At 38.3% G+C, this 26,250-nt stretch overlaps 2 protein-coding genes across 3 annotated transcripts; both read left to right on the top strand.

Moving 5' to 3' along the window:
• The first annotated feature begins 6,743 nt into the window (after positions 1-6,743).
• Positions 6,744-9,664, top strand: LOC110288183 (olfactory receptor 5AC1-like). 2 transcript variants are annotated; one of them, XM_085832109.1, is made up of 2 exons: positions 6,744-6,754; positions 8,761-9,664. In XM_085832109.1, exons 1-2 carry the CDS (start codon positions 6,744-6,746, stop codon positions 9,662-9,664), a joined length of 915 nt encoding a protein of 304 aa, XP_085688235.1. The 2 variants fall into 2 exon arrangements, with proteins under 2 accessions (XP_085688235.1, XP_021010263.1); XM_021154604.1 differs by lacking the exon at positions 6,744-6,754 and having other exon boundaries at positions 8,747-9,664.
• A 7,458-nt stretch (positions 9,665-17,122) lies between these two features.
• On the top strand, positions 17,123-18,040 carry LOC110288182 (olfactory receptor 5AC1-like). Its single transcript, XM_021154603.1, has one exon. The coding sequence runs from the start codon at positions 17,123-17,125 to the stop codon at positions 18,038-18,040; it is 918 nt and encodes a 305-aa protein (XP_021010262.1).
• Positions 18,041-26,250: the final 8,210 nt, after the last annotated feature.

The raw sequence follows: 26,250 nt of genomic DNA, 5'->3' as shown, positions 1-26,250 counted from the left end.
GATGGGTTTCCTGTAAGCAGCAGAATGTTGGGTCCTGTTTGTGTAGTCAGTCTGTTAGTCTATGTCTTTTTATTGGGGAATTGAGTCCATTGATATTAAGAGATATTACGGAAAAGTAATTGTTTCTTCCTTTTATTTTTGTTGCTAGAGTTGGCATTCTGTTCTTGTGGCTGTCTTCTTTTTGGTTTGTTGAGGTATTACTTTCTTGCTTTTTCTAGTGTGTGATTTCTGTCCTTGTATTGGTTTTTTTCTGTTATTATCCTTTGAAGGGCTGGATTCGTGGAAAGATAATGTGTGAATTTGGTTTTGTCGTGGAATACTTTGGTTTCTCCATCTATGGTAATTGAGAGCTTGGCCGGTTATAGTAGCCTGGGCTGGCAATGTGTTCTCTTAGTGTCTGTATAACATCTGTCCAGGCCCTTCTGGCTTTCATAGTCTCTGGTGAAAAGTCTGGTGTAATTCTGATAGTCCTGCCTTTATATGTTACTTGACCTTTCTCCCTTACTGCTTTTAATCTTCTATCTTTATTTATAGCATTTGTTGTTTTGATTATTATGTGTCAGGAGGAATTTCTTTTCTGTCCCAGGCTATTTGGAGTTCTGTAGGTTTCTTGTATGTTTATGGGCATCCCTTTCTTTAGGTTTGGGAAGTTTTCTTCTATAATTTTGTTGAAGATATTTGCTGGCCCTTTAATTTGAAAATCTTCATTTTCATCAACTCCTATTATCCGTAGGTTTGGTCTTCTCATTGTTTCCTGTATTTCCTGGATGTTTTGAGTTAGGATCCTTTTGGGTTTTGTATTTTCTTTGATTGTTGTGCCGATGTTCTCTATGGAATCTTCTGCACCTGAGATTCTCTCTTCCATCTCTTGTATTCTGTTGCTTATGCTCGCATCTATGGTTCCTGATTTCTTTCCTAGCGTTTCTATCTCCAGCGTTGCCTCACTTTGGGTTTTCTTAATTGTGTCTACTTTTCTTTTTAGGTGTAGTATAGTTTTGTTCATTTCCATCACTTGTTTGGATGTGTTTTCCTGTTTTTCTTTGAGCTATCTGTTTGGTTGTGTTTTCCTGTTTTTCTTTAAGGTCTTGTAACTCTTTAGCAGTGTTCTCCTGTATTTCTTTAAGTGAGTTATTAAAGTCCTTCTTGATGTCCTCTTCCATCATCATGAGATATGCTTTTAAATCCGGGTCTAGTTTTTCGGTTGTGTTAGGGTGCCCAGAACTAGGTGGGTTGGGAGTGCTGAGTTCTGATGATGGTGAGTGGTCTTAATTTCTGTTAGTATGATTCTTGCGTTTGCCTTTAGCCATCTGGTAATCTCTGTGGCTGTGCAGAATACACTCAGTATTCTTGGTCCTGGAACCAAGATGTTTGCTGCAGATGCTCAGGCAAAGTGCTCCCGGGCCAGACAGATCCCTCCCAGGCTGGTCGGATCCCTATCCTCTGGCCGGATCCCTATCCTCTGGCTGGGAAAGTGGCCAGCTGTCTGGGGTCTGTGCAGAATACACTTGGCAGGACCCGGAACCAACATGTCTGCTGCCGATGCTCAGGTAATGTGCTCCCTCACCGCATGGATCCCTTTCCTCTGGCCGGGAAGGTGGCCGGATGTCTGGGGCCTGTGCAGAGTACTGGACCTTCCATTCTTATCTGTTAGTGTGTAAGTTATTCATTTATTTATTTATTTAATGTCAGTAATGAGTTTTGATAGCAACATCTTTATTGTATATTTCAATGTTAGTGAATACGATTATTTCAATATTGTTCTTTTTTCTCCTAGTGACTTATTTATTATGTGTATTAGTCAGGGTTCTCTATAGTCACAGAACTTATGGGTAGGATAGTCTCTATATAGTAAGAGAATTTGTTGATAACTTACAGTATGTAGTCCCACTCCCAACAATGATCATCAGCATCTGTGAATGGAAGTCCAAGGATCTAGCAGTTGCTCAGTCCCAGAAGACAAGCAGGCAAAGAAGAAACAATCTTCCTTCTTCTGACATCCTTAAGTAGGTTTTCAGCAGAAGGTGTGGCCCAGATTAAAGATGTGTTCCACACGTCTGGATCTGGGACTTGCTTCGTCCCAGATGAACTTCAACTCAGAAATCTCCTTGCCTTAGACTTTTGGGATTTGTAGCCACTATACCTCAAGATCTCCATGCCAAGATCCAGTTCAAAAACTTGCATCTCTCAGCCTCAAGATCAGGATTACATGTGAGCCTTCCAATTCTGGATTATAGTTCATTCCAGATATAGTTAAGTTGACAACCAGGAATAGCCACTACACTATGTGAAGTCTTTTGTGGCTCTACACAAATTTTAGATTTTATTTTATATAAAAAGAAAGAGGAAGGTGGTACGTGAGAGTGGGTGTAGGGAGGAAAAGAAGGGGGAAAGTAATCTAAAATTATTATTATTATTAAAAATATTATTAAAACATTCTCATAAAACATATGAAAAAGTTCACGAAAAAGTATAAAGACTTCAAATTGAGATAGTCTGTCTAAGGTATTTCAATATAAAATGTAATATATATTTTGTCATTATAAGTTCTGTGTAAAAGATATCCATTCTGTTTCCATGTACTTCACAGTGATTCAGACTAATATGCATAAGGTCAAATGATTTGTGTCTATAGCCTCCTCGGTTACCTTTCAGAAAATTACACGTTAAAAAACATACACATCAAAATTATTCCAAGAAAGCATCCTGTTTGTCTTGGGCTTTAAAAGCAGAAGGAAAACATTAGTCATCAACAGATTTGTTGATGGAGGGGCAAGGGACATATAGGAAAGACAATTTTCTCTCAGCAACCACATGGTGGCTCACAACCATCCGTAAAGAAATCTGGCGCCCTCTTCTGGAGTGTCTGAATTCAGCTAGAGTGTACTTACATATAATAAATAAATAAATAAATAAATAAATAAATAAATAAATAAATCTTTTTTTTTTAAAAAGGAAAGACAATTTTCTCTAATTCCATCTTTACTTAGTATTTGTTTGTTTGTTTATTTGTGTAATATCCAATATCAGCCCCACCCTCTGCAGTTCCATCCATCATACAGATCCTTTCTCTATTTTCTCTCCTTTTCTCCAGTGAGAAGGGGGAGCCTCAACTAAGTATCACCCCACCCTGGCACATCAAGTTTCTGGAGGACTAGGTGCATCCTCTCCCACTGAGAGCAGACAGGGCAGCTCATTTAGAGGAATGGAGATGCTCCCTTTCCAATTTTCATTCTGTTTTCCCTGATCTCCCGAAATCTGATCCTGCCCTCAGTCTGTAACACACATTACCTCTTCTCTCTACAGAGAGCAGTCTGAGGAGATGCAGTAGACATGAACAAGATTCAGAAGAGCATGTATCCTTGTACTTGGTGTTCTTCATTTAATTCTTTATATTAATTATGTTAGAAAATTAGGAAGGAAAATGTCTGTCATAGACACAGACTGAAGCATTTATCTGTAAAATGTTAAATGTAAGTTTCATTAAAACATCGCTATAACCTACAGTTATTTTTCCTTCTTGAGTGAATTAATGTATTCACTGTCTGTTCTCCATAATTTACAGATAGCAAGAAGTACATGTAAAAGTTGATTTTTAAACAATGTACACATTTAAAATTTCATCACAAACTAACACTAGAATAGCAAATGTTTCAGTTTTACTTCCCTGAACTATCTCTTGTGAAAGAGATGGCCAGCTTTCTACACATATCAAATGATAAAAGTGTATTAAGTCCCCATTTTATAATCCTTATTTTCTATCAAGAACATGAAGGGCTTGATATTTATTCTTTTATTTTAGTCCAGCAACAACCTTGTTAAGTTAATAAGCTATTATTAACTTTAAAAGTGCGGATACAAAAGTTTAGAGAATTTATTTGATTAGTGTTTTGAAGGCAAAGACCTGAAGTTGGTGTGTTTTAAAGTCTATGTTTTTAACTTTTTAGTTTCTCCTGCAGCTCTGTGGCTTAATGAAGAAACCTAGCATTTAGGGAATATGTGTTTATGATGGTTTGTAATGATAGGAAGCATAGTTTCAATTCATATAGCTCACTTTATAATATCTTGTAATGTGTCTCCTTTATTGTATAGAAATTTGTGTAAGTTGATTTTTAAATTGCCTTTCTGATTAATATATATAATTTTACAGTCAAAATATTTCATTATGATTTTATCTTAAGTAGGATAAAAATTAGATATTAAATTGATAAATTAACCCCCCCTAAAAGGTTGTGTCCATAATTGAGTAGTTATGAATACCAGGATAGTGATCTGAAATTTGACATTTTGACCAAGGGAACTGAGCACAGAGCACACAAACATATAAATAACAAAACCTAAGAAGCTGAAAGTCTTCAAAACATGGCGTTCAATATTGTATATTCTTTCATATTGAGAACAATTAAAAGAAACTGATATTCTCATTATATAAAAAAATCAACTCAAAATTAGTTAATCGTTTAAATATCGGTTATATCATAGAATCTACTACTACGAAGAAGCAAGTCCCTCATTTATTGAACAATCCCTGAAATTCATAAACAAGAAAAGTTAAATTTAGACCAGAAAGCTTCTGCACAAAAATCCTTAAAATAAATGAATGAGTATTTATAACATATGTAATGGGACAAAACTTATTCAAGCCATGAATTTGACAGGTTAGATATAAAAGACACGAAGAACAGAAGCAAGAGCATTGTGAAAGTGTTTAAAAGAAAGTACAGGATATGGATATTTTATAAAATGAAGATGTAAAAGTGTCTAGCAAATTACACACACACACACACACACACACACACACACACACACACACAATTCTGGATAGTCTAAAGTTTAGGATGTGGTTGGTGTTTTCAAATATGAGTTATAAATCTGCTTAAATTTACAAATACAATTGTGAACAATATAAACATAATTTGAAAAATCAGTTTACAATTCTAGAAGGTTAAATGATTTTTTTTCCCCCAAGACAGGGTTTCTCTGTAGCCCTGGCTGTCTTGGAACTCACTTTGTAAACCAGGCTGGCCTTGAACTCAGAAATCTCCCTGCCTCAGCCTCCTAAGTTCTGGGAACAAAGGTGTGCGCCACCACGCCCGGTAAAATGATGCTTTATTTTTTATTTTATTTTTTAAAATAAAAATGTTGGAAACCATACCGTGAGAAAGTAGGCCTTTCACAGCTTCCCACCCGAATAAGCCAAATGGCCTTGTGTTAAGGAGCTGGTCACCCTCCTCCCTATTCCCTTCCTGGCACCAGAGTCCCTAAAATTGAATTATAGTCCCCTCTTCCTTACCTCTTCCTGACTCCCAAGACTTCTATGGACAAGAGTTATGTGCTGAGCCCAGCCTGACACCCAAGGCTGTTAAGGAGGATTCTACATTCCGGAGATAGACTCAGAGTGCCTCTAACCTGCAGTCTGAATTCGGTCCTCAGGTCCCCAGATGCCCACTTCTTTGTTCTTAGTTAATTCCCCCTCAACCCCTCCCTATTTCCCTCGATATGTGCTTAAAACCTGGCGTTTCAGCCTAATAAACTGAGACCTTGACAGGAGAAATATAAACTGAGACCTTGACAGGAATTCTCCTTGGTCTCTGCTTCTCTTTCTCGCTCATTTCTCTTCAGGTTTGCTGTCCTCCTCGCACCCATGAATAACTGGGTCCTGCTGGACAGGCATAAAAATAATATAGCCAGGAAAAAAGTTTATATTTTCAAACTATTGACATATGAACATATGGGCATTTAACAGTATTGTTTAAATGAATGTAAAACTGTGTAGATATCAAGTTTATTTTCTTATTAATAATTTTATTCATTTACATTTCAAATGATATCCCCTTTCATGGTTTCCCCTCCACAACTCCCCCCGTCTTATATCTCTGCTTGCCCCTCCCATTTGCCTCTATGAGGGTGCTCCTCTACCCTGTCACTCAATCTCACCTCACTGCCCTAGCATCCCCCTATGCTGGGGCATCAAGCCTCCATAGGACCAAGGGCATTCCCTCCCATTGATGTAATATAAGGCCATTCTCTGCTACATGTGTATCTGGAGCCATGGATCCCTCCATGTACACTCGAGTTGATGGTTTAGTCTCTCAGAGCTCCGGGTGGTCCAGTTAGTTGATACTGTTTTTTTTTTTCTATGGGGTTGCAATATCCTTCAGTTCCTTCATTCCTTCCCCTATCTCTTCCATTGGGGTACCTGGGCTCAGTCTGATGGCTGGCTGTGCATATATGCATATGTATTAGTCTGGTGGTGGGAAAACCTCTTAGAGAACAGCTACTATGAGGCTCTTGTCAGCAAGCACTTCTTGGCATTCCCAGATATAATCGAGATTGAAGCAATTTGTTTTTCTTTTGCTTTTACATCATTTTATTGCCTTTAATATTTTCTGCATGTATCAAAAATAAAGACTTTTCTAAATACATTTGAAAATAAATTACTGGCGAAATCTAATTAGAGTAAACCCTATCAATTTGTGGATTTCATATGTGAAAAATGATGCACATTGCCAATGACATCTTTCATTAAGAATTTCTGTCTGCATACAAAGGGTGTGAAACAGTCTCCTGTTTCATTGCTAAAAGATGAGTTCTCATAAAAGTGGTTAAAAGTAGCAAATGCTATCAGAATATTTGATAGTTATAAGAAATATGCCTGGTATACATATTATTATACAATATATATGCACTGATAGAAATATTTTTCCAAATAGGACAGTATGCTTGTGGCTTAGAGACAAATTTAGATGGAAAATCTGTTACATCATTAACAAATATCAGTGGAGTCCATTTGACTTAAAATTGACCTATTAGTTTACTCTTTACAAGAAAGAAAATATAAGTAAATAAAGTTACAATAGCTTTATTAGTTTGATCTGATGATTAGTGAAGAATGCCCAGCAGATTGGATTTATTCTACTGGGAGTTTTTGCTAGCATTTTGGGAGTTTCAGTGTTTATTTGCCAAACAGAATTGAAGATGGGAAGAAATAAATATCAGTCCTTCCAAGCTGTGTTTCCTAAAGAAAATTGTCATGGAAAAAACCAAGTTTTTGTACCCTGTTCCTTCACTTAAAGTGTTCTTCATGAGATCCTTTTCTTGCATCCATGGGTGAGAAAACAGTATTCTATTTTACTTTCTTTCCAAAAAGCTAGATGATATCCAAAGCAAATATGAAGGCTTATCTAAATATATTTGAAAATACACATGGAGATATCTTTTTAGGGTGGTTATCTAATAAATAGAACACAAAGCAGTTTCAAACATAACAAAAGAGCTACATCACTATGAAATAACTGTTACCTGTTTGTGGACCAAAGATTAGATCACCATCATGAGGTTTTGTGAGGTCTTTTCAGGTAACCTATATGCTGTGCTTCTTAATAATATCAGTGGGGAATTTAATCTAATTGAGTTATGATGCATGTTATATTGTAGAAAACCTGGTATATTATCGTGAAACTTTAAATCAATGTCATAAATTTGTTTATGTTTATATAAATCATAGATGAAATTGGGACCCAGGTGTTCAGAAAATTTGGGTTACACATACTTAGTTAAAATTATGTAATAAAGATAACCTGTCAAATATTAAATTAATTTATAGGTAGCTTTTACTTAAAATTATCCCGGAGTCTAAGTGACTTTTAAATTACTCATAGGTGTATGACATCTGTGCAGTATGAGCCTGCTTCCTCACCTGACTCTTGGTTCACAGGGCATTCCTGGCAATGGGAAGAAGGGAGGAATCCACTACACCCAGAGCATCAGTCACACCAGTGCAGTTTTTAGCAGAGAAAAATTACAGTCCTAAAAATTCATGGAGATCTAATGTTTGAACTTGCTCCAAACACACCAGCTTCCATTAATCTGTTTACATGTCCAATAAAACCACAAAAAGACTTCCTTTTTTAAACTATTCCCAGTAACCATGGAGAAGAAAACAATTCCCAGAATAGTTTCTTTAGACGAAACAAAATCTCTGTGGCATGTTTAGTTCATGTGCTTTTTCATTTACTGTATAGCTTTCCATATGTCTTTTGATTCATAATGATCATTCCTGGAAAAATTACTTTCAGGTAATCACAGGTTGGAGGATGAGGTCTTCAGTTAAATTCATAAAGAATGAATAAGGTAATGAAATATGAAATGTATTCATTGGTGCAAGGCCATTTGTCTGGTCTTATTATCACCCATAACTAATCCTGGTTATTGTTTAGACATCAAGGCCTTCTGATTACATTGAGCAGTCCTCATTTTAGCTTACCATTGCAGTGCTGTGTATATGCAGACTGCATTATATCCAGGACTCTGCATAATTTTAGCATTACAGAATTGCAATGTGGTGATACTGTCTTCAATTCCCTCCTTCCTGTGTTATTTTATTATAAAACATATTATGTACTTTGTAATTCTAATATATATATATTTATAATCTCATGTACATACATACTTTATGATAGAATCAGATAAGCATGAGATCTGGTAAATTAATGTTCATGATCTCATTATTTAATTTGAGGTGATTGGATGTTGAAAGTTTATACACTAAAACTATGCACAAAATATTTACTGTATTTATTTATTTCTAGTATGTTTAAAGAGAAGGAACAGAACACCATCCTAACTGTGAATTGTGGAGCACGTGGGTATATTAAAGTAGACTCAATCTGACCACATTCTTACTGAGTCTTGGTTACATTTACAATAATCTCCTCTCTGCTTGTAGTGAGCAGCCTGAGGGGGTGTGATGGAGCTGAACAGGACCCAGCTGACTGAATTTGTTCTCAGAGGAATAACAGATCGCTCAGGGCTGCAAGTCCCCCTGTTCCTGGTGTTCTTTCTCATCTATGTCATCACCATGGTGGGCAACCTTGGCTTAATCTTTCTCATCTGGAAGGACCCTCATCTTCACACACCCATGTACATTTTCCTTGGAAATTTAGCCTTTGCTGATGCCTGCACGTCATCATCTGTGACACCAAAGATGCTTATGAAATTTTCAAATAAGAATGACATGATATCCATGGGTGAGTGTTTTGCTCAATTTTATTTCTTTTGTTTAAGTGTAACTGCGGAATGCTTCATTCTGGTGGCTATGGCCTATGACCGCTATGTAGCCATATGCAACCCTCTGCTGTATGTAGTGGTGATGTCCAATAGACTCTGTATTCAGTTCATAGGTGTATCCTATCTAATTGGACTTCTACATGGTTTACTTCATGTAGGATTGTTATTTAGGTTAACATTTTGTAGTTCCAATGTAATAGATTATTTCTACTGTGACATCCTGCCACTCTATAGGATTTCTTGCACCGACCCATCTATCAATGTACTGGTAGCTTTCATTATGGGTATTTTAATACAGGTGAGTACCTTTATGAGTATTATAGTCTCCTATGTCCTTGTCCTCTTTGCCATCCTGAGAACAAAGTCTGAGAGTGGCAGAAACAAAGCCTTCTCTACTTGCAGTTCCCACCTGTCATCTGTGTCTTTGTTCTATGGCACTCTCTTCATCATATATGTACTCTCTGGCTCTGACACAGATAATTATCAGGGTAAAATGTATTCACTGTTCTATACCATTATCATTCCTCTGCTAAACCCCTTCATTTACAGCCTAAGAAACAAAGAAGTCATTGGTGCCTTGAGAAAACTCAGAGAATGATGACTGTTTTCTGAAAACTCGAAGATGCTTTGTATCACCAGATTGTCTCTTTATAAGTGCATGATAAGATTTTGGCCCTGTACTTTGGATGTAATAGGATTGTATTTCCATATTGTGAATAAAGCAATAGAATATAGACTAAAAATGGCTGTCTTGTGTTATTATTTGTATTATTATCATCACAAAATAATGACGTCTTTAAGGAAAGATATAATATACATTGTTTTCTAGTTCACAGTCAAAGGAGAGTATGCCACAAAATGATTGTCTTTATTAGATTAGTAAGCTTTCCTTGAGATGACATATGTCTTTAAATTATTGAAAGAAAAACTCCGTGTGTCATATGTATAGATTATCTCTTGCCTCTACTGATTATTTTTTCTGATTTATACACATTTGCCCCACATGTAGTCATATGTATGACCTGACACTCTTCCTTGTCATCCTCCTCCCACACACCTGCTGATTCTCTTCTTACTGCCATAATGTCCCCCACCTGACTTTCCTGTCTTTGTCTATGTGGATGTGTTCTACTGCTGATGGTGCATAAATGCAATGACCATGTTGAATACAGAAGACAGTGTTTCACTGACCCCCCCCCTTCCCTGGCTGTTACACTCCTCTGCCCACTCTATTATCATGCTCCTTAGGACTTGGAATAAGGATTATATTTGGACTACTCACAGCTGAGATCTCAGCAGTTGCTCATTTTCAAAATTTTGGCCAGTTGCTGAAACAACTGCCTTTTTAAAAGAATTTCACTCCTGAACAAAATGTTTACACCATTTTGACGCCTCTGCCTTCCTCTTCAATTTGTCATGTCACCTATGTTCTATTTCATTCTCAAACTCTCTTTTTTTTTTTTGAGACTCTGTATTAACCATTGTTCTCCACATTAAGAAGCTCCTGTAGTCTAGGCTGAAAGATACACTACACTAGTTTGTGGCTAATAATAGGTGTCCATAAAGCAAATTACTGAAGTTTACACCCAGTACTTATGAACTTGCTAGCTAGGTGATTTTGGTCAGGTGGTTTCCAGTACCGGGTATAGACCTCTTTCCTCGCAGTGCTTATAAAACCCATTCATTATGCAATAATTTGACCCTAATTATTGTGCTGGTTCTGAATCACTGGGCACAGATTGCCTGACAGATGTTTGAGCTATTGATGAGTTTTCTCTCCCTGTAGCCTGAATAGCATTTTCTGGTCCTATGAAGGACAGGGTTGCTTATCAGGGAGAAAGCTTCTAGCTTGGCTTCAGTCCATTGTCTCCCTATTCTGGGGCAGTTTACAGTGCTTTCAGTGACAGAGCCTTACCATTTATTTCTGGCAGGCAATTAAGGGAAAATGCAATAAGTACTATTGATTTGGGATCCTCTGCTGTCTCCATAATTTATTAAAGAAGAGTTATTCTGCACTTGACAATGAGGTTCTCCTTAAAACACCTACGGATTCTGGCAGCAGAATTAATCAGAAAGACAGAGTACCTCAGTTTAAACTTCTTCCATTATAATTAAATTACTATTATTGTTAGTTTGCTTTCAAATTCATAGGTTTCTTTGTTAATTTAACTAAAACCTATCATTTAAAATCATCTTAATTCATTCTCTCAGCTTTTCTGAAATGTGATTACATAATCTGTGTACAACAGGGATATCTTTAAGGTTTTATATAATAATTGTATATTACACATTTCACATTGTATTTGACAGAGTCTAAAAAACAATACTAGCAATAACACTGATTCTTCTAAGCAATCAATATCAGAACATGTTGAACATTTCTACATCTGACAGAGGTTGATCATTGCTTTCAGTAAATATTTTTTACCTTGCATTGTGACTTTTCTGTCTTTTTAGCTTTGGTTTTTTTTTTTTTGAAAAAAAATGTACACACATACACACACATGCACACACATATACACACACACTTACACACACACTTACACACACACACACACACACACACACACACACACACACAACTTCACCTCCTCTTTTCCCCATTTTTCCCCTCTTGATTCTTTCTTCTTACCTCATTCCTTTATTCAGATTTTTCATGCATCTAGAGTTTTGATATGCCCTCCTAGACTCTCCCATATCTCTGCATCCTTATTGCCCTGTATCTCATCACTCGTGTTAGCTCCTATTTTTTTATATACTGTGCTTTACTGTCCCAAATTAGACTTTACCTACATCCCCACATCCTAATCCTCCTCTCTTGCTTTCTTCCCTTTAAGGATACTCTCTCAAGTTTAATCACACAAATAAAAAGTTCAAAAATAAGATCATCAAGGATATATAACATATAGAGCTTGTGTTCTGGTGTCTGTATCAGAGAATGTAGTTATTTGGTTATATGCCCAGGAATGACATAGCTATGTCTTATGGTATCTTTCTTTCTTTCTTTCTTTCTTTCTTTCTTTCTTTCTTTCTTTCTTTCTTTCTTTCTTTCTTTCTTTCTTTCTTTCTTCCTTCCTTCCTTCCTTCCTTCCTTCCTTCCTTCCTTCCTTCCTTCCTTTCTTTCTTTCTCTCTCTCTGTCTCTCTTTCTCTCTCTCTCTCTCCTTTCCTTCCTCCCTTCCTCCCTCCCTCCCTTCCTTCCTTCCTTCCTTCCTTCCTTCCTTCCTTCTTTCCTTCTTCCTTCCTTCCTTCCTTCCTTCCTTCCTTCCTTCCTTCCTTCCTTCCTTCCTTCCTTCCTTCCTTCCTCTCTTTCTCCCTCTCTCTCTCTCTTTCTTTCTTTCCTTCTTTCTTTTAGCTATATGAGAAATTCATGCTCTACCATCCATGATTGTTGAACAAGTTTATACTCTCCCTTTCCAAATGATCATGATGGCTTCTCTTTCTCTAAGTTGCATTAGCATTTATTTTTTCTTCTAATTTATTTTATAAATCCACAGATTTAATATATAATGTTAATGTTCAAAATAGATGTCATTATCCTCTCTTATTCCTCTCTGTCTCTCATCAAATATCTTCTTCCAAGTAGACACTCTTCTTTATGTCTTTTATGTGAGGGATAGGATATTCCACTGAATTAGGATTACCAATATGAGGATATGTCAGAGTTCACTTGAACAAGAACAATACATGAGTGACTACAGTACTGGAGAATTTGACAATATTTCCCACTTTAACATTTAAATGTCTGTAGTTCCATTGTCAATGAGGTCACATGATCTATTCCTCCATTCATGATGGAGTTTTTGATGAGCCCATACCAAGTATGTTTTGTGTAGGTTGCCATTACTAGTTTTTAATGCATGTATGTAAGAGCTATGTCATTTCTACAAGACAGCAATTTATATCACTCCTTCTATCTTGTAGCTCTTCCAATCTTTGGCTCCTTTTTGTGTAATGCTCCCTGAGCCTAGGAGGGATGCTTTAAATATTGCATTTAAGGCTGAGAAATTAACAGTCATTTGTTCCCAGAGCATTGGCTAGTTAGATATCTGTGTATTAACTGTTCCCCACTGCAAACTGAAGTTTTTCTGATCAAGGCTGAGAGCAGTTCTTAGTTATATGAGTATACACAGGACAGTTTTCCTGGCAGTTTAACACCAATTATTAATTGCAAAACTGATCATTAGTAGGTTATACTAGAGGACTTATGACCTCCATGTCATATTTCCTTCTCAGATTTAAAATGTCAGATGTAATTTCCTTTATGTAGTAGTTCTATAAACCAGTAGGGAAGCAGTGGGTTACTCTCATACAGCTATGCCACAATTGCAACTCTGGTCAGATTTTTCCTACAAGGATGCTATTAAAGTTTAAATGGTTAACATCCAGGTAATATAATTAATTGTGTTCTCCTCTAAGATTCTTTTTTTTTTAATTAGGTATTTTCCTCATTTACGTTTCCAATGCTATCCCCAAAGTCCCCCATACCCTCCCCCTCTACTCCCCTACCCACTCACTCCCACTTTTTGGCCCTGGAGTTACCCTGTACTGGGGCATATAAAGTTTGCAAGGCCAATGGGCCTCTCTTTACAGTGATGGCCTACTAGGCCATCTTTTGATACATATGCAGCTAGAGTCAAGAGCTCTGGGGTACTGGTTAGTTCATAATGTTGTTCCACCTATAGGGTTGCAGATTCCTTTAGCTCCTTGGGTACTTTCTCTAGCTCCTCTATTGGGGGCCCTGTGATCCATCCAATAGCTGACTGTAAGCATCCACTTCTGTGTTTGCTAGGCCCCGGCATAGTCTCACAAGAGACAGCTATATCAGGGTCCTTTCAGCAAAATCTTGCTAGTGTATGTAATGGTGTCAGCGTTTGGAGGCTGATTATATGATTTATCCCTGGATATGGCAGTTTCTAGATGGTCCATCCTTTCTTCACAGCTCCAAACTTTGTCTCTGTATCTCCTTCCATGGGTGTTTTGTTCCCAATTCTAAGAAGGGGCAAAGTGTCCACACTTTGGTCTTCTTTCTTCTTCAGTTTCATGTGTTTTTCAAATTGGAACCTATATGTTGGGTATTCTAAGTTACTGAGCTAATATCCACTTATCAGTGAGTACATATCATTTGAGTTCTTTTGTGATTGGATTACCTCACTCAGGATAATGACCTCCAGGTACAATCATTTGCCTAGGAATTTCATAAATTCATTCTTTTTTAATAGCTGAGTAGTACTCCATTGTGTAAATGTACCAAATTTTCTGTATCCATTCCTCTGTTGAGGGGCATCTGGGTTCTTTCCAGCCTCTGGCTATTACAAATAAGGCTGCTATGAACTCAGTGGAGCATGTTTCTTTCTTAATAGTTGGAATATCTTCTGGATATATGCCCAGGAGGGGTATTGCTGGATCCTCCGGTAGTACCATGTTCAATTTTCTGAGGAACTACCAGACTGATTTCCAGAGTGGTTGTACAAGCTTGCAATCCCACCAACAGTGGAGGAGTGTTCCTCTTTCTCTACATCCTCCCCAGCATCTGCTGTCACCTGGATTTTTGATCTTAGCCATTCTGAGTGGTGTGAGATGGAATCTCAGGGTTATTTTGATTTGCATTTCCCTGATGATTAAGGATGCTGAACTTTTTTTCAGGTGTTTCTCAGCCATTCGGTATTCCTCAATTGAGAATACTTTGTTTAGCTCTGAGCCCCATTTTTTAATGGGGTTATTTTATTTTCTGGTGTCCACCTTCTTGAGTTCTTTTATATATTGGATATTAGTCCTCTATCTGAGTTAGGATAGGTAAAGATCCCTTCCCAATCTGTTGGTGGCCTTTTTGTCTTATTGACGTTGTCTTTTGCCTTACAGAAGCTTTGCAGTTTCATGAGGTCCCATTTGTCAATTCTGAATCTTACAGCATAAGCCATTGCTTTTATATTCAGGAATTTTCCCTCTGTGCCCATATCTTTGAGGCTTTTCCCCACTTTCTCCTCTATAAGTTTCAGTGTCTCTGGTTTTATGTGGATCTCCTTGATCCACTTAGATTTGATCTTAGTACAAGGAGATAGGAAGCAAACACTTCTTGGCATCAACAACAGTGTCAGGGTTTGGTGTCTGCAGATGGGGTGGATTCCTAGGTTGGGTGGAAAGCCAGAGAACAGAGATTGAAGGAAACGTCATCAACTTAATTTTCAACATTATGCTTTTACTAATACTTTATATGCAAGTGTAACCATATGAATGCTTAGAAGGCAGAAAATGCATCGATATTATGTGTATTCCCAGATATAATCGAGATTGAAGCAATTTGTTTTTCTTGTGCTTTTACATCATTTTATTGCCTTTAATATTTTCTGCATGTATCAAAAACAAAGACTTTTCTAAATATATTTGAAAATACATTAGTGGCAAAATCTAATTAGAGTGAAACCCATCAATTTTTGGATTTCATATGTGAAAAATGATACACATTGCCAATGACATCATTAAGTAAGAATTTCTGTCCGCATACAAAGGTTGTGAAACAGTCTCCTGTCTCATTGCTAAAAGATGAGTTCTCATAAAAGTGGTTAAAAGTAGCAAATGCTATCAGAATATTTGATAGTTATAAGAAATATGCCTGGTATACATATTCTTATATAATATATATGCACTGATAGAAATATTTTTCCAATGTAGGACAGTATGCTTATGGCTTTGAGACAAATTTAGATGGAAAATATATTATGTCCTAAAAAAAATCAGTGGAGTCCATTTGACTTAAAATTGACTTATTACTTTATTCTTCACAAGAAAGAAAATATAAGTAGAGAAAATTACAATAGCTTTATTAGTTTGATCTGATGATTAGTGAAGAATGCCCAGCAGATTGGCTTTATTCTACTGGGAGTTTTGGCTAGCATTTCGGGAATTTCAGTGTTTATTTTCCAAACAGAATTGAAGATGGGAAGAAATAAATATCAGTCCCTCCAAACTGTGTTTCCTAAAGAAAATTGTCATGGAAAAAACAAGTTTTTGTACCCTGTTCCTTCACTTAAAGTGTTCTTCATGAAATCCTTTTCTTGCATCCATGGGTGAGAAAACAGTATTGTATTTTACTTTCTTTTCAAAAAGCAAAATGATACCCAAAGCAAATATGAAGGCTTTTCTAAATATATTTGAAAATATACATGTAGATACCATTTTAGGCGGTTCTCTAATAACTAGAACACAAAGCAGTTGCAAACAGAAGAGCTACATCACCATCAATAATTGTTACCTATTTGTGGACCAAAGATTAGATCACCGTCATGAGGTTTTGTGTGGTCTTTGCAGGTAACCTATACACTGTGCTTCTTAATAATGGTACATAATGATCATTCCTGGAAAAATTACTTTCAGGTAATCACAGGTTTGAGGATGAGGCCTTCAGTTAAATTCATAAAGAATGGATAAGATAACGGAATATGAAATGTATGCATTGGTGCAAAGCCATTTGTCTGGTCTTATTATCACCCAAAACTAATCCTGGTTATTGTTTAGACATCAAGATGTTCTGGTTACAGTTAAGCAGTCCTCATTTTAGCTTACCAGGTGCAGTTCTGTGTATATGCAGACTGCATTATGTCTAGGATTCTGCATTATTTTAGCATTACAGAATTGCAATGTGGTGATACTGTCCTCAATTCCCTCCTCCTGTGTCATTTTATTATAAAACATATTATGTACTTTGTAATTCTAATATATATGTCTAACATATATCTATGTTTAAAATCTCACCCACATACATACTTTATGATAGAATCAGATAAGCATGACATCAGGTAAATTAGTGTTCATGATCTCATTATTTATTTTGAGATGATTGGATGTTGAAAGTTTATACACTAAAACTATGCACAAAATATTTACTGTATTTATTTATTTCTAGTATGTTTAAAGAGAAGGAACAGAACACCATCCTAACTGTGAATTGTGGAGCACGTGGGTATATTAAAGTAGACTCAATCTGACCACATTCTTACTGAGTCTTGGTTACATTTACAATAATCTCTCTGCTTGTAGTGAGCAGCCTGAGGGGGTGTGATGGAGCTGAACAGGACCCAGCTGACTGAATTTGTTCTCAGAGGAATAACAGATCGCTCAGGGCTGCAAGTCCCCCTGTTCCTGGTGTTCTTTCTCATCTATGTCATCACCATGGTGGGCAACCTTGGCTTAATCTTTCTCATCTGGAAGGACCCTCATCTTCACACACCCATGTACATTTTCCTTGGAAATTTAGCCTTTGCTGATGCCTGCACGTCATCATCTGTGACACCAAAGATGCTTATGAAATTTTCAAATAAGAATGACATGATATCCATGGGTGAGTGTTTTGCTCAATTTTATTTTTTTTGTTTAAGTGCAACTGCAGAATGTTTCATCCTGGTAGCAATGGCCTATGACCGCTATGTAGCCATATGCAACCCTCTGCTCTATGTAGTGGTCATGTCCAACAGACTCTGTATTCAGTTCATAGGTGTATCCTATCTAATTGGACTTCTACATGGTCTACTTCATGTAGGATTGTTATTTAGGTTAACGTTTTGTAGTTCCAATGTAATAGATCATTTCTACTGTGAAATCCTGCCACTTTATAGGATTTCTTGCACCGACCCATCTATCAATGTACTGGTAGCTTTCATTATGGCTATTTTAATACAGGTGAGTACCTTCATGAGTATTATAGTCTCCTATGTCCGTGTCCTCTTTGCCATCCTGAGAACAAAGTCTGAGAGTGGCAGACACAAAGCCTTCTCTACTTGCAGTTCCCACCTGTCATCTGTGTCTTTGTTTTATGGCACTCTCTTCATCATATATGTACTCTCTGGCTCTGACACAGATAATTATCAGGGTAAAATGTATTCACTGTTCTATACCATTATCATTCCTCTGCTAAACCCCTTCATTTACAGCCTAAGAAACAAAGAAGTCATTGGTGCCCTGAGAAAACTCAGAGAATGATGACTGTTTTCTGAAAACTTGAAGATGTTTTGTATCACCAGATTCTCTCTTTCTTAGTGCATCTTAATATTTTAGCCCTGTACTTGGGATGTAATAGGGATTGTATTTGCATACTGTGAATAAAGCAATAGAATATAGACTAAAAATGGCTGTCTTGTGTTATTATTTGTATTATTATCATCACAAAATAATGACATCTTTAAATAAAGATATAATATACATTGTTTTCTAGTTCACAGTCAAAGGAGAGTATGCCACAAAATGATTGTCTTTATTAGATTAGTAAGCTTTCCTTGAGATGACATATGTCTTTAAATTATTGAAAGAAAAACTCCGTGTGTCATATGTATAGATTATCTCTTGCCTCTACTGATTATTTTTTCTGATTTATACACATTTGCCCCACATGTAGTCATATGTATGACCTGACACTCTTCCTTGTCATCCTCCTCCCACACACCTGCTGATTCTCTTCTTACTGCCAAAGTGTCCCCCACCCTACTTTCCTCTCTTTGTCTATGTGGATGTGTTCTACTGCTGATGGTGCATAAATGCAATGACCATGTTGAATACAGAAGACAGGGTTTCACTGACCCCCCTTCTCTGGTTGTTACACTCCTCTGCCCACTCTATTATCATGTTCCTCAGGACTTGGAATAAGGATTATATTTGGACTACTCACAGCTGAGATCTCAGCAGTTGCTCATTTTCAAAATTTTGGCCAGTTGTTCAAACAATTGAGTTTGTAAAATAATTTCACTCATGAACAAAATGATTACACCCTTTTGATGCCTCTGCCTTCCTCTGCAATTTGTCATGTCACCTATGTTCTATTTCATTCTCAAGCTCTTTTTTTTGAGACTCTGTATTAACCATTGTCCTCCACATTATGAAGCTCCTGTAGTCTAGGATGAAATATACACTAGTATGTGGCTAATAATAGGTGTCCATAAAGCAAGTTAGTGAAGTTTACACCACAGTACTTGTGAACTCACTAGCTAGGTGATTTTGGTCAGGTGGTTTCCAGTACCGGGTATAGACCTCTTTCCTTGCAGTGCTTATAATATCCAATCAGTAAGCAATAATTTGACCCTAATTATTGTGCTGGTTCTGAATCACTGGGCACAGATGACGTGACAGATGTTTGAGCTATTGATGAGTTTTCTCTCCCTGTAGCCTGAATAGCACCTTCTGGTCATATGAAGGACAGGGCTCCTTATCAGGGAGAAAGCTTCTAGCTTGGCTTCAGTCCATTGTCTCCCTATTCTGGGACAGTTTACAGTGCTTTCAGTGACAGAGCCTTACCATATAGTTCTGGCAGGCAATTAAGGGAAAATGCAATAATTATTATTGATTTGGTATCCTCTGCTGTCTCCATAATTTATTAAAGAAGAGTTATTCGGCACTTGACAATGAGGTTCTCCTTAAAACACCTACGGATTCCAGCAACAGAATTAATCAGAAAGACAGAGTACCTCAGTTTAACCTTGTTCTATTATAATTATACAAATTATTAATATTGTTAGTTTGCTTTCAAATTCATAGGTTTCTTTGTTAATTTAACTAAAACCTATCATTTAAAATCATCTTAATTCATTCTCTCAGCTTTCCTGAAATGTGGTTCCATAATCTGTGTATGACAGGGATATCTTTATGTTTTATATAATAATTGTATATTACACATTTCACATTGTATTTGATAGAGCCTAAAAAAACAGTACTAGCAGTAACACTGATTCTTCTAAACAATCAATATCAGAACATGTTGAATGTTTCTACATCTGACAGAGGTTGATCATTGCTTTCGGTAAATATTTTTTACCTTGCATTGTGACTTTTCTATCTGTCTTTTTAGCTTTGGTTTTTTTTTTTTTTTATTTGAAAAAAATGTACACACGCGTGCGCACACACACACACACACACACACACACACACACACACACACACACCTTCACCATCTCTTATCCCAATTTTTCCCCTCTGGATTCTTTCTTCTTACTTCATTCTTTTATTCAAATTTTTCATGCAACTAGAGTTTTGATATGCCCTCCTTGACCCTTCCCATATCTCTGCATCCTTATTGCCCTGTATTTCATCACTCGTGTTAGCTCCTATTTTTTATATACTGTGCTTTACTGTTCCAAACTAGACTTTACCTAAATCCCCACATCCTAATCTTCCTCTCTTGCTTTCTTCCCTTTAAGAATACTCTCTTGAGTTTAATCACACAAATAAAAAGTTCAAAACTAAGATCATCAAGGATATATAACATATAGAGCTTGTGTTCAGGTGTTGTATCAGAGAATGTAGTTATTTGGTTATATGCCCAGGAATGACATAGCTGTGTCTTATGATATCTATCTTCCTTTCCTTTCCTTTCTTTTCTTTTCTTTTCTTTTCTTTTCTTTTCTTTTCTTTTCTTTTCTTTTCTTTTCTTTTCTTTTCTCTTCTCTTCTCTTCTCTTCTCTTCTCTTCTCTTCTCTTCTCTTCTCTTCTCTTCTCTTCTCTTCTCTTCTTCCTTCCTTCCTTCCTTCCTTCCTTCCTTCCTTCCTTCCTCCTTTCTTTCTTTCTTTCTTTCTTTCTTTCTTTCTTTCTTTCTTTCTTTCTTTCTTCTTTCTTTCTTTCTTTCTTTCTTTCTTTCTTTCTTTTTCTTCCTTCCTTCCTTCCTTCCTTCCTTCCTTCCTTCCTTCCATCCTTCCTTTCTTTCTCTCTCTCTCCATCTCTCTTTCTTTCTTTCCTTCTTTCTTTTAGCTATATGAGAAATTCATGCTGTACCATCCATGATTGTTGAACAAGTTTATACTCTCCCTTTCCAAATGATCATGATGGCTTCTCTTTCTCTAAGTTGCATTATCATTCATTTTTTTCTCCTAATTTATTTTATAAATCTGTTGAGAGCCATGAAGCGAGCAATTGCCATTACAAGATGGCGCTGGCCTCCGCTGTGCCTAAGTAGTAAACAAGCCTTGTACGCAGGTGCGAGAGTGAACTCATGCCTAGTCACTGCCTATCTCGGGGCATAGTAATGGGGTGATGGGCGAGCAAAGAATCAGGAGCTGACATGCCACATTAGGTGCTGAAATGCCATCGCTGAGGGCTATATAAGCAATGTCATTTTCTGGGGTCTGGGTCTTCCCTCATGAAGAAGCAATAAAGCTTTTTGCTGCAGAAGAATCCGGTTGTCCAAGTGTGTTCTTGCTGGCGAGAATGATAGCTCGGGACAAGTGGTGCTGAGGAACCCAGGAACTTTATACCATCACACTGGTGCAAGGGAGATCCCCTGTTCGCAGGGCGGAATCAGAACTGCAGGACATTAAGGCTCTGTAAGGTATGTACAGTCTTGAAATTTCTCCAGAGTTAGACGTCCTCTTGATTGTTTTCACAGCGATTGTTCCTTCCCTTTCAGTTTCGTTTTGCTTCCACCGCTAGAACTGCTGACTGGTTCTCAGTCGTGGGCAGGCCTGGACAGTGACCAGTATTGCTGACTGGTTCTCAGTCGTGGTCAGGCCTGGACAGTGACCAGTATGGGAATCTCCCACTCTGTAGTAACAGCCTTACAGTCAGTCTTGAAGCAGTGTGGCCTGAAAATCTCCACTAAGACTATAGAGGGATTTGTCAGGGAGATAGACCGTGTGGCACCATGGTATGCTTGCTCAGGGTCATTAACTGTCGCCTCATGGGACAAACTGAAAGGAGATCTAGTTAGGGAACAGAAGAATGGCAAACTTAAAGCAGGGACCATGCCATTGTGGAAACTGGTGAGATTGTGCTTGTCAGCACAAGGATTGTCAGCAAATGGTTGAAGCGGGGCAGAAAGGTTTGGACGAAATCCAAGACAGTCTGTCAGAGACAGAGCGGGGAGAGAGAGTAAGAGCTGAGAGGAAACAAGGTGCACTGAAGAATAAAGGCCTTTCCACGGGCCTTGAGCCCGAGCAAATGAAATATAAGGGAAAAAATGCCCTGGGAGAGCTTAGAAAAAGGGATGGAAAGGGAGAGAAGAAGAGAGATCGAGCTGGGAAGGCACATAAGGAAAGGAGCCTCTACCCGCCATTAGATGAGTTCAAGGCACTAGCTGTTAGTAGCTCAGAATTGGATAAGGAACTTAGCTCCTCTGAGGAAACAGACTTAGAGGAAGAAGTGGCAGGCCATGAGGGAGAAAGATACCAGCCAGATGAAAGACGAGTTAATCAGTCACAGAATAACATAGAGAAAGCAAAAGCAGCTAGAGACAAATGTCAAATCTCTGAGCGGTCTCTGGGCCCTCGACCTCTGGGACCTAGTGCACCTTCGCCCTATGTGCAGAGGTATCATTCAGACTCATTCATTTCAAAAGAGGAACAGAGATAAGTGCAGCAAGCGTTCCCAGTCTTTGAAAGAGCTGATGGTGGACACATTCATGCCCCGGTGGAGTATATACAGATTAAAGAACTTATGGAGTCAGTCCATAACTATGGAGTCAATGCCAACTTTACTGTAGCCCAAGTCGAAAGGCTTGCGACTCTGGCAATGACCCCCAGCGATTGGATGACCGTAGTAAAAGCTGCATCTCCTAACATGGGAATGTATTTAGAATGGAAAGCTTTGTGGTAAGACTCCTGCCAAGCACAGGCAGGGGCCAATGCCAATGTTGAAGGGGATCAAGAAACATGGACTTTTGAATTGCTTACAGGACAGGGACAACACGCTAATTACCAGACAAATTACCATTGGGGAGCATATGCTCAGATCTCAGCTGCTGCCGTTAAGGCATGGAAGGCACTCTCTAGGAAGGGAGAGGCAAGTGGACATTTGACAAAGATTACTCAGGGCGCCCAGGAGTCGTTCTCAGATTTTGTGGCTAGAATGACAGAAGTGGCAGGGAGAATTTTTGGGGACCCTGAGACAGCTTTGCCTTTAATTGAACAGTTGGTCTATGAACAGGCTATGCAGGAATGCAGGGCGGCTATTACACCTAGAAAGAGCAAGGGATTGCAGGACTGGTTAAAGGTTTGCCGTGAGCTTGGAAGGCCGCTCACTAATGCCGGTTTAGCAGCTGCCATTCTACAAGGGCAAAAACGCCCTGACATGGCTGAGTTTAAACTCTGCTATAATTGTGGCAAACCAGGACACTTAAAAAAGGACTGTAGAGCCCTTGTCAAAAGGAGAGCACCAGGACTGTGTACTAAGTGTGGGAAAGGATATCATTGGGCCAGAGATTGTCATTCAGTCAAGGACATTCGAGGCAGGCCCCTGCAGCCAGGATTCCCTCAAGCAGTAGATAATGAGGCCATTCCAAAAAACCAGTACAGGGCCCCCAGGTCTCAGGGCCCAAAAACATATGGGACCCCGGCAGGCAAAAGGTTGACCCCACAGTCCACAGGGCAACAGAAGGATCAGCTGGGTTGGACCTCCGTACCACCACCCGATTCATGCTGGTGCCCCAAAAAGGGGTGCAGCCCATTCCTACTGACTACAAAGGGCCTTTGCCATCTGGAAGTGTCGGCCCAATACTGGGCCTGGTCTCCCTTACCTTACAAGGTCTTATTGTTCACCCTGGAGTCGTAGATCAAGATTATGAAGGGGAACTTCAAGTTCTCTGTTCCTGTTCTCAGGGTGTCTTTTCTATTTCACAAGGGGATAGAATAGCTAAATTAATAATTTTGCCAAGCCTACATGCCTGTTTTCCTTCCTCTGGTGTCCCTCAAGCTACCAGAGGAATTGGTTCTACTGGAAATGATTCTGCCTACTTAATAATGCCTCTTGACTCCAGGCCATCCTTAGAATTAGTTATAGAAGGGAAACAATTTAAAGGTATTTTAGACACAGGAGCAGATAAAAGTATCCTTTTTTCCCAATGGTGGCCAAAAGCTTGGCCCGTTACTTAGTCATCATGTTCTTTGCAAGGTTTAGGATATCAGTCAGTCCTGTCCCACTATTAGTTCCCGTTCTTTGAGCTGGATAGCGCCTGAAGGTCAAATGGGACAATTCACTCCCTATGTTTTACCACTCCCAGTAAATCTCTGGGGGAGAGACATATTACAGGCACTAGGAATGACCTTGACTAATGAATACTTGCCACAAGCTGTTCAAATGATGAAGAAAATGGGCTATAAAGAAGGAAGGGGATAAGGGAAAGGAGAGCAGGGTAGACTTGAACCAATCCCCCAAGAAGGTAATAATGGGAGATAAGGTTTGGGTTTTTCCTAGGGGCCGTTGAGGGCTCCATGCCCATACCATGCTTACAGAGAAAGTTGTATGGGTTCCTCAATGGCCTCTCTCCTCTGAAAAGTTAGAAGCAGCCTCAAAACTAATTTCTGAACAGCTACACTTGGGTCATTTAGAACCCTCTACCTCACCCTGGAATACACCTATTTTCGTAATTAAGAAAAAATTTGGCAAATGGCGCTTATTACATGATCTTAGAGCAATTAATGCACAAATGCACCTGTTTGGGCCAGTTCAGAGAGGGCTACCATTGCTTTCTGCGTTACCCAAAACTTGGGAAATTTTAATTATAGATGTTAAAGATTGTTTCTTCTCTATAGTTTTATGCCCTCAAGATAGACAAAGATTTGCATTTACTATCCCAGTCATTAATCATTTAGAACCTGATCAAAGATACCAATGGTAGGTCCTACCTCAGGGGATGGCGAATAGCCCCACCATATGTCAACTGTATGTGCAATTGGCACTTAAGTCAGTTAGAGAGCATTTTCCATCATTACTTTTGATAATTTATATGGATGACATTTTGATTTGCCATAAAAATTCACAGTTGTTGCAAAATGCATACCCTATATTAATAAAAACATTAGGGCAATGGGGATTGCAGGTGGCCACCGAAAAGGTGCAAATTGCTCGAATGGGAGCTTTTCTAGGGTCACTCATTTATCCTGACAAAATTGTTCCTCAAAAATTAGAGATTCGCAAAGATCAACTACATACCTTGAATGATTTCCAAAAATTGCTAGGAGATATTAATTGGCTAAGACCATTTTTGAAAATTCCATCAGCAGAATTAAAGCCTTTATTTGATATATTAGAGGGAGATACCCACATCTCCTCCCACAGAGCACTTACCCTAGCTGCATGTCAAGCTTTACAAACTATAGAAAAGGCCTTACAAAATGCTCAATTACAACTCATTGACGAGTCGAAGTCATTTGAATTGTGCATATTAAAAACTGCACGGTTACCAACAGCAGTCTTGTGGCAAAATGGACCCTTATTGTGGGTCCACCCTAATGCTTCCCCTGCAAAAATCATTGAGTGGTATCCTAATGCAGTTGCTCAACTTGCACTTCGGGGGATAAAAGCAGCGGTTATTCATTTTGGGAAATAATCTCATATGCTAATTGTGCCTTATACCTCTACTCAAGTTCAAACCCTGGAAGCAACAACTAATGATTGGGCAGTCTTGGTTGCCTCCTATTCAGGATAAATTGATAATCATTATCCAAAACATCCAATTTTACAGTTTGCCTTAAGCCAAGCCATAGTCTTTCCAGTAGTAACAGCCAAACACCCACTTCCGGATGGGGTAGTAGTGTATACAGATGGGTCCAAATCTGGCATAGCTGCATATGTAGTAAATGGCCAAGTAACATCTAAACAATATAATGAGACATCACCCCAAGTTGTAGAGTGTTTGGTAGTTCTAGAGGTCCTTGAAACTTTTCCGGGACCGCTCAATATTGTATCTGATTCCTTATATGTGGTTAATGCAGTTAATACGCTTGAAGTTGCTGGCTTAATTAGACCCTCTAGCAAGCTTGCTCACATTTTTCAGCAAATTCAGTCATCCCTGTTACATAGAAGACATCTTGTGTATATTACTCATGTCAGGGCTCATTCTGGCCTTCCTGGTCCCATGTCTCATGGAAATGACTTGGCAGACAAAGCCACTAGAATTGTGGCTGCTTCTCTGTCCTCGCAGGCAGAGGCTGCAAGGGAGTCTCATAAACGCTTGTGATGGCTGAAACATTACACCGCCCTTTTACTTTAACCATGAAGGAAGCTCGTGACATTGTCACCCAATGTCAAAACTGTTGTAAAATTTTGCCTACTCCTCATGTAGGGGTAAACCCCCGAGGCATCAGGCCATTACAGGTCTGGCAAATGGATGTCACTCATATTTCCTCCTTTGGAAGAAATCAATATTTACATGTTTCCATGGACACCTGCTCTGGTGTTATGTTTGCTACACCTTTAACAGGTGAGAAAGCCTCTCA

Source organism: Mus caroli, unplaced genomic scaffold (assembly GCF_978045245.1).
Source record: "Mus caroli unplaced genomic scaffold, Mus_caroli_1 scaffold_17, whole genome shotgun sequence".
Classification (NCBI taxonomy): Eukaryota; Metazoa; Chordata; class Mammalia; order Rodentia; family Muridae; genus Mus; species Mus caroli.
This window is presented reverse-complemented; position numbering and strand designations above follow the sequence as displayed.

Excerpts from the sequence above, each read along its gene's own strand:
- LOC110288183 (XM_021154604.1), top strand. The coding sequence starts at position 8,747 with ATGGAGCTGAACAGGACCCAGCTGACTGAATTTGTTCTCAGAGGAATA.
- LOC110288182 (XM_021154603.1), top strand. The coding sequence starts at position 17,123 with ATGGAGCTGAACAGGACCCAGCTGACTGAATTTGTTCTCAGAGGAATA.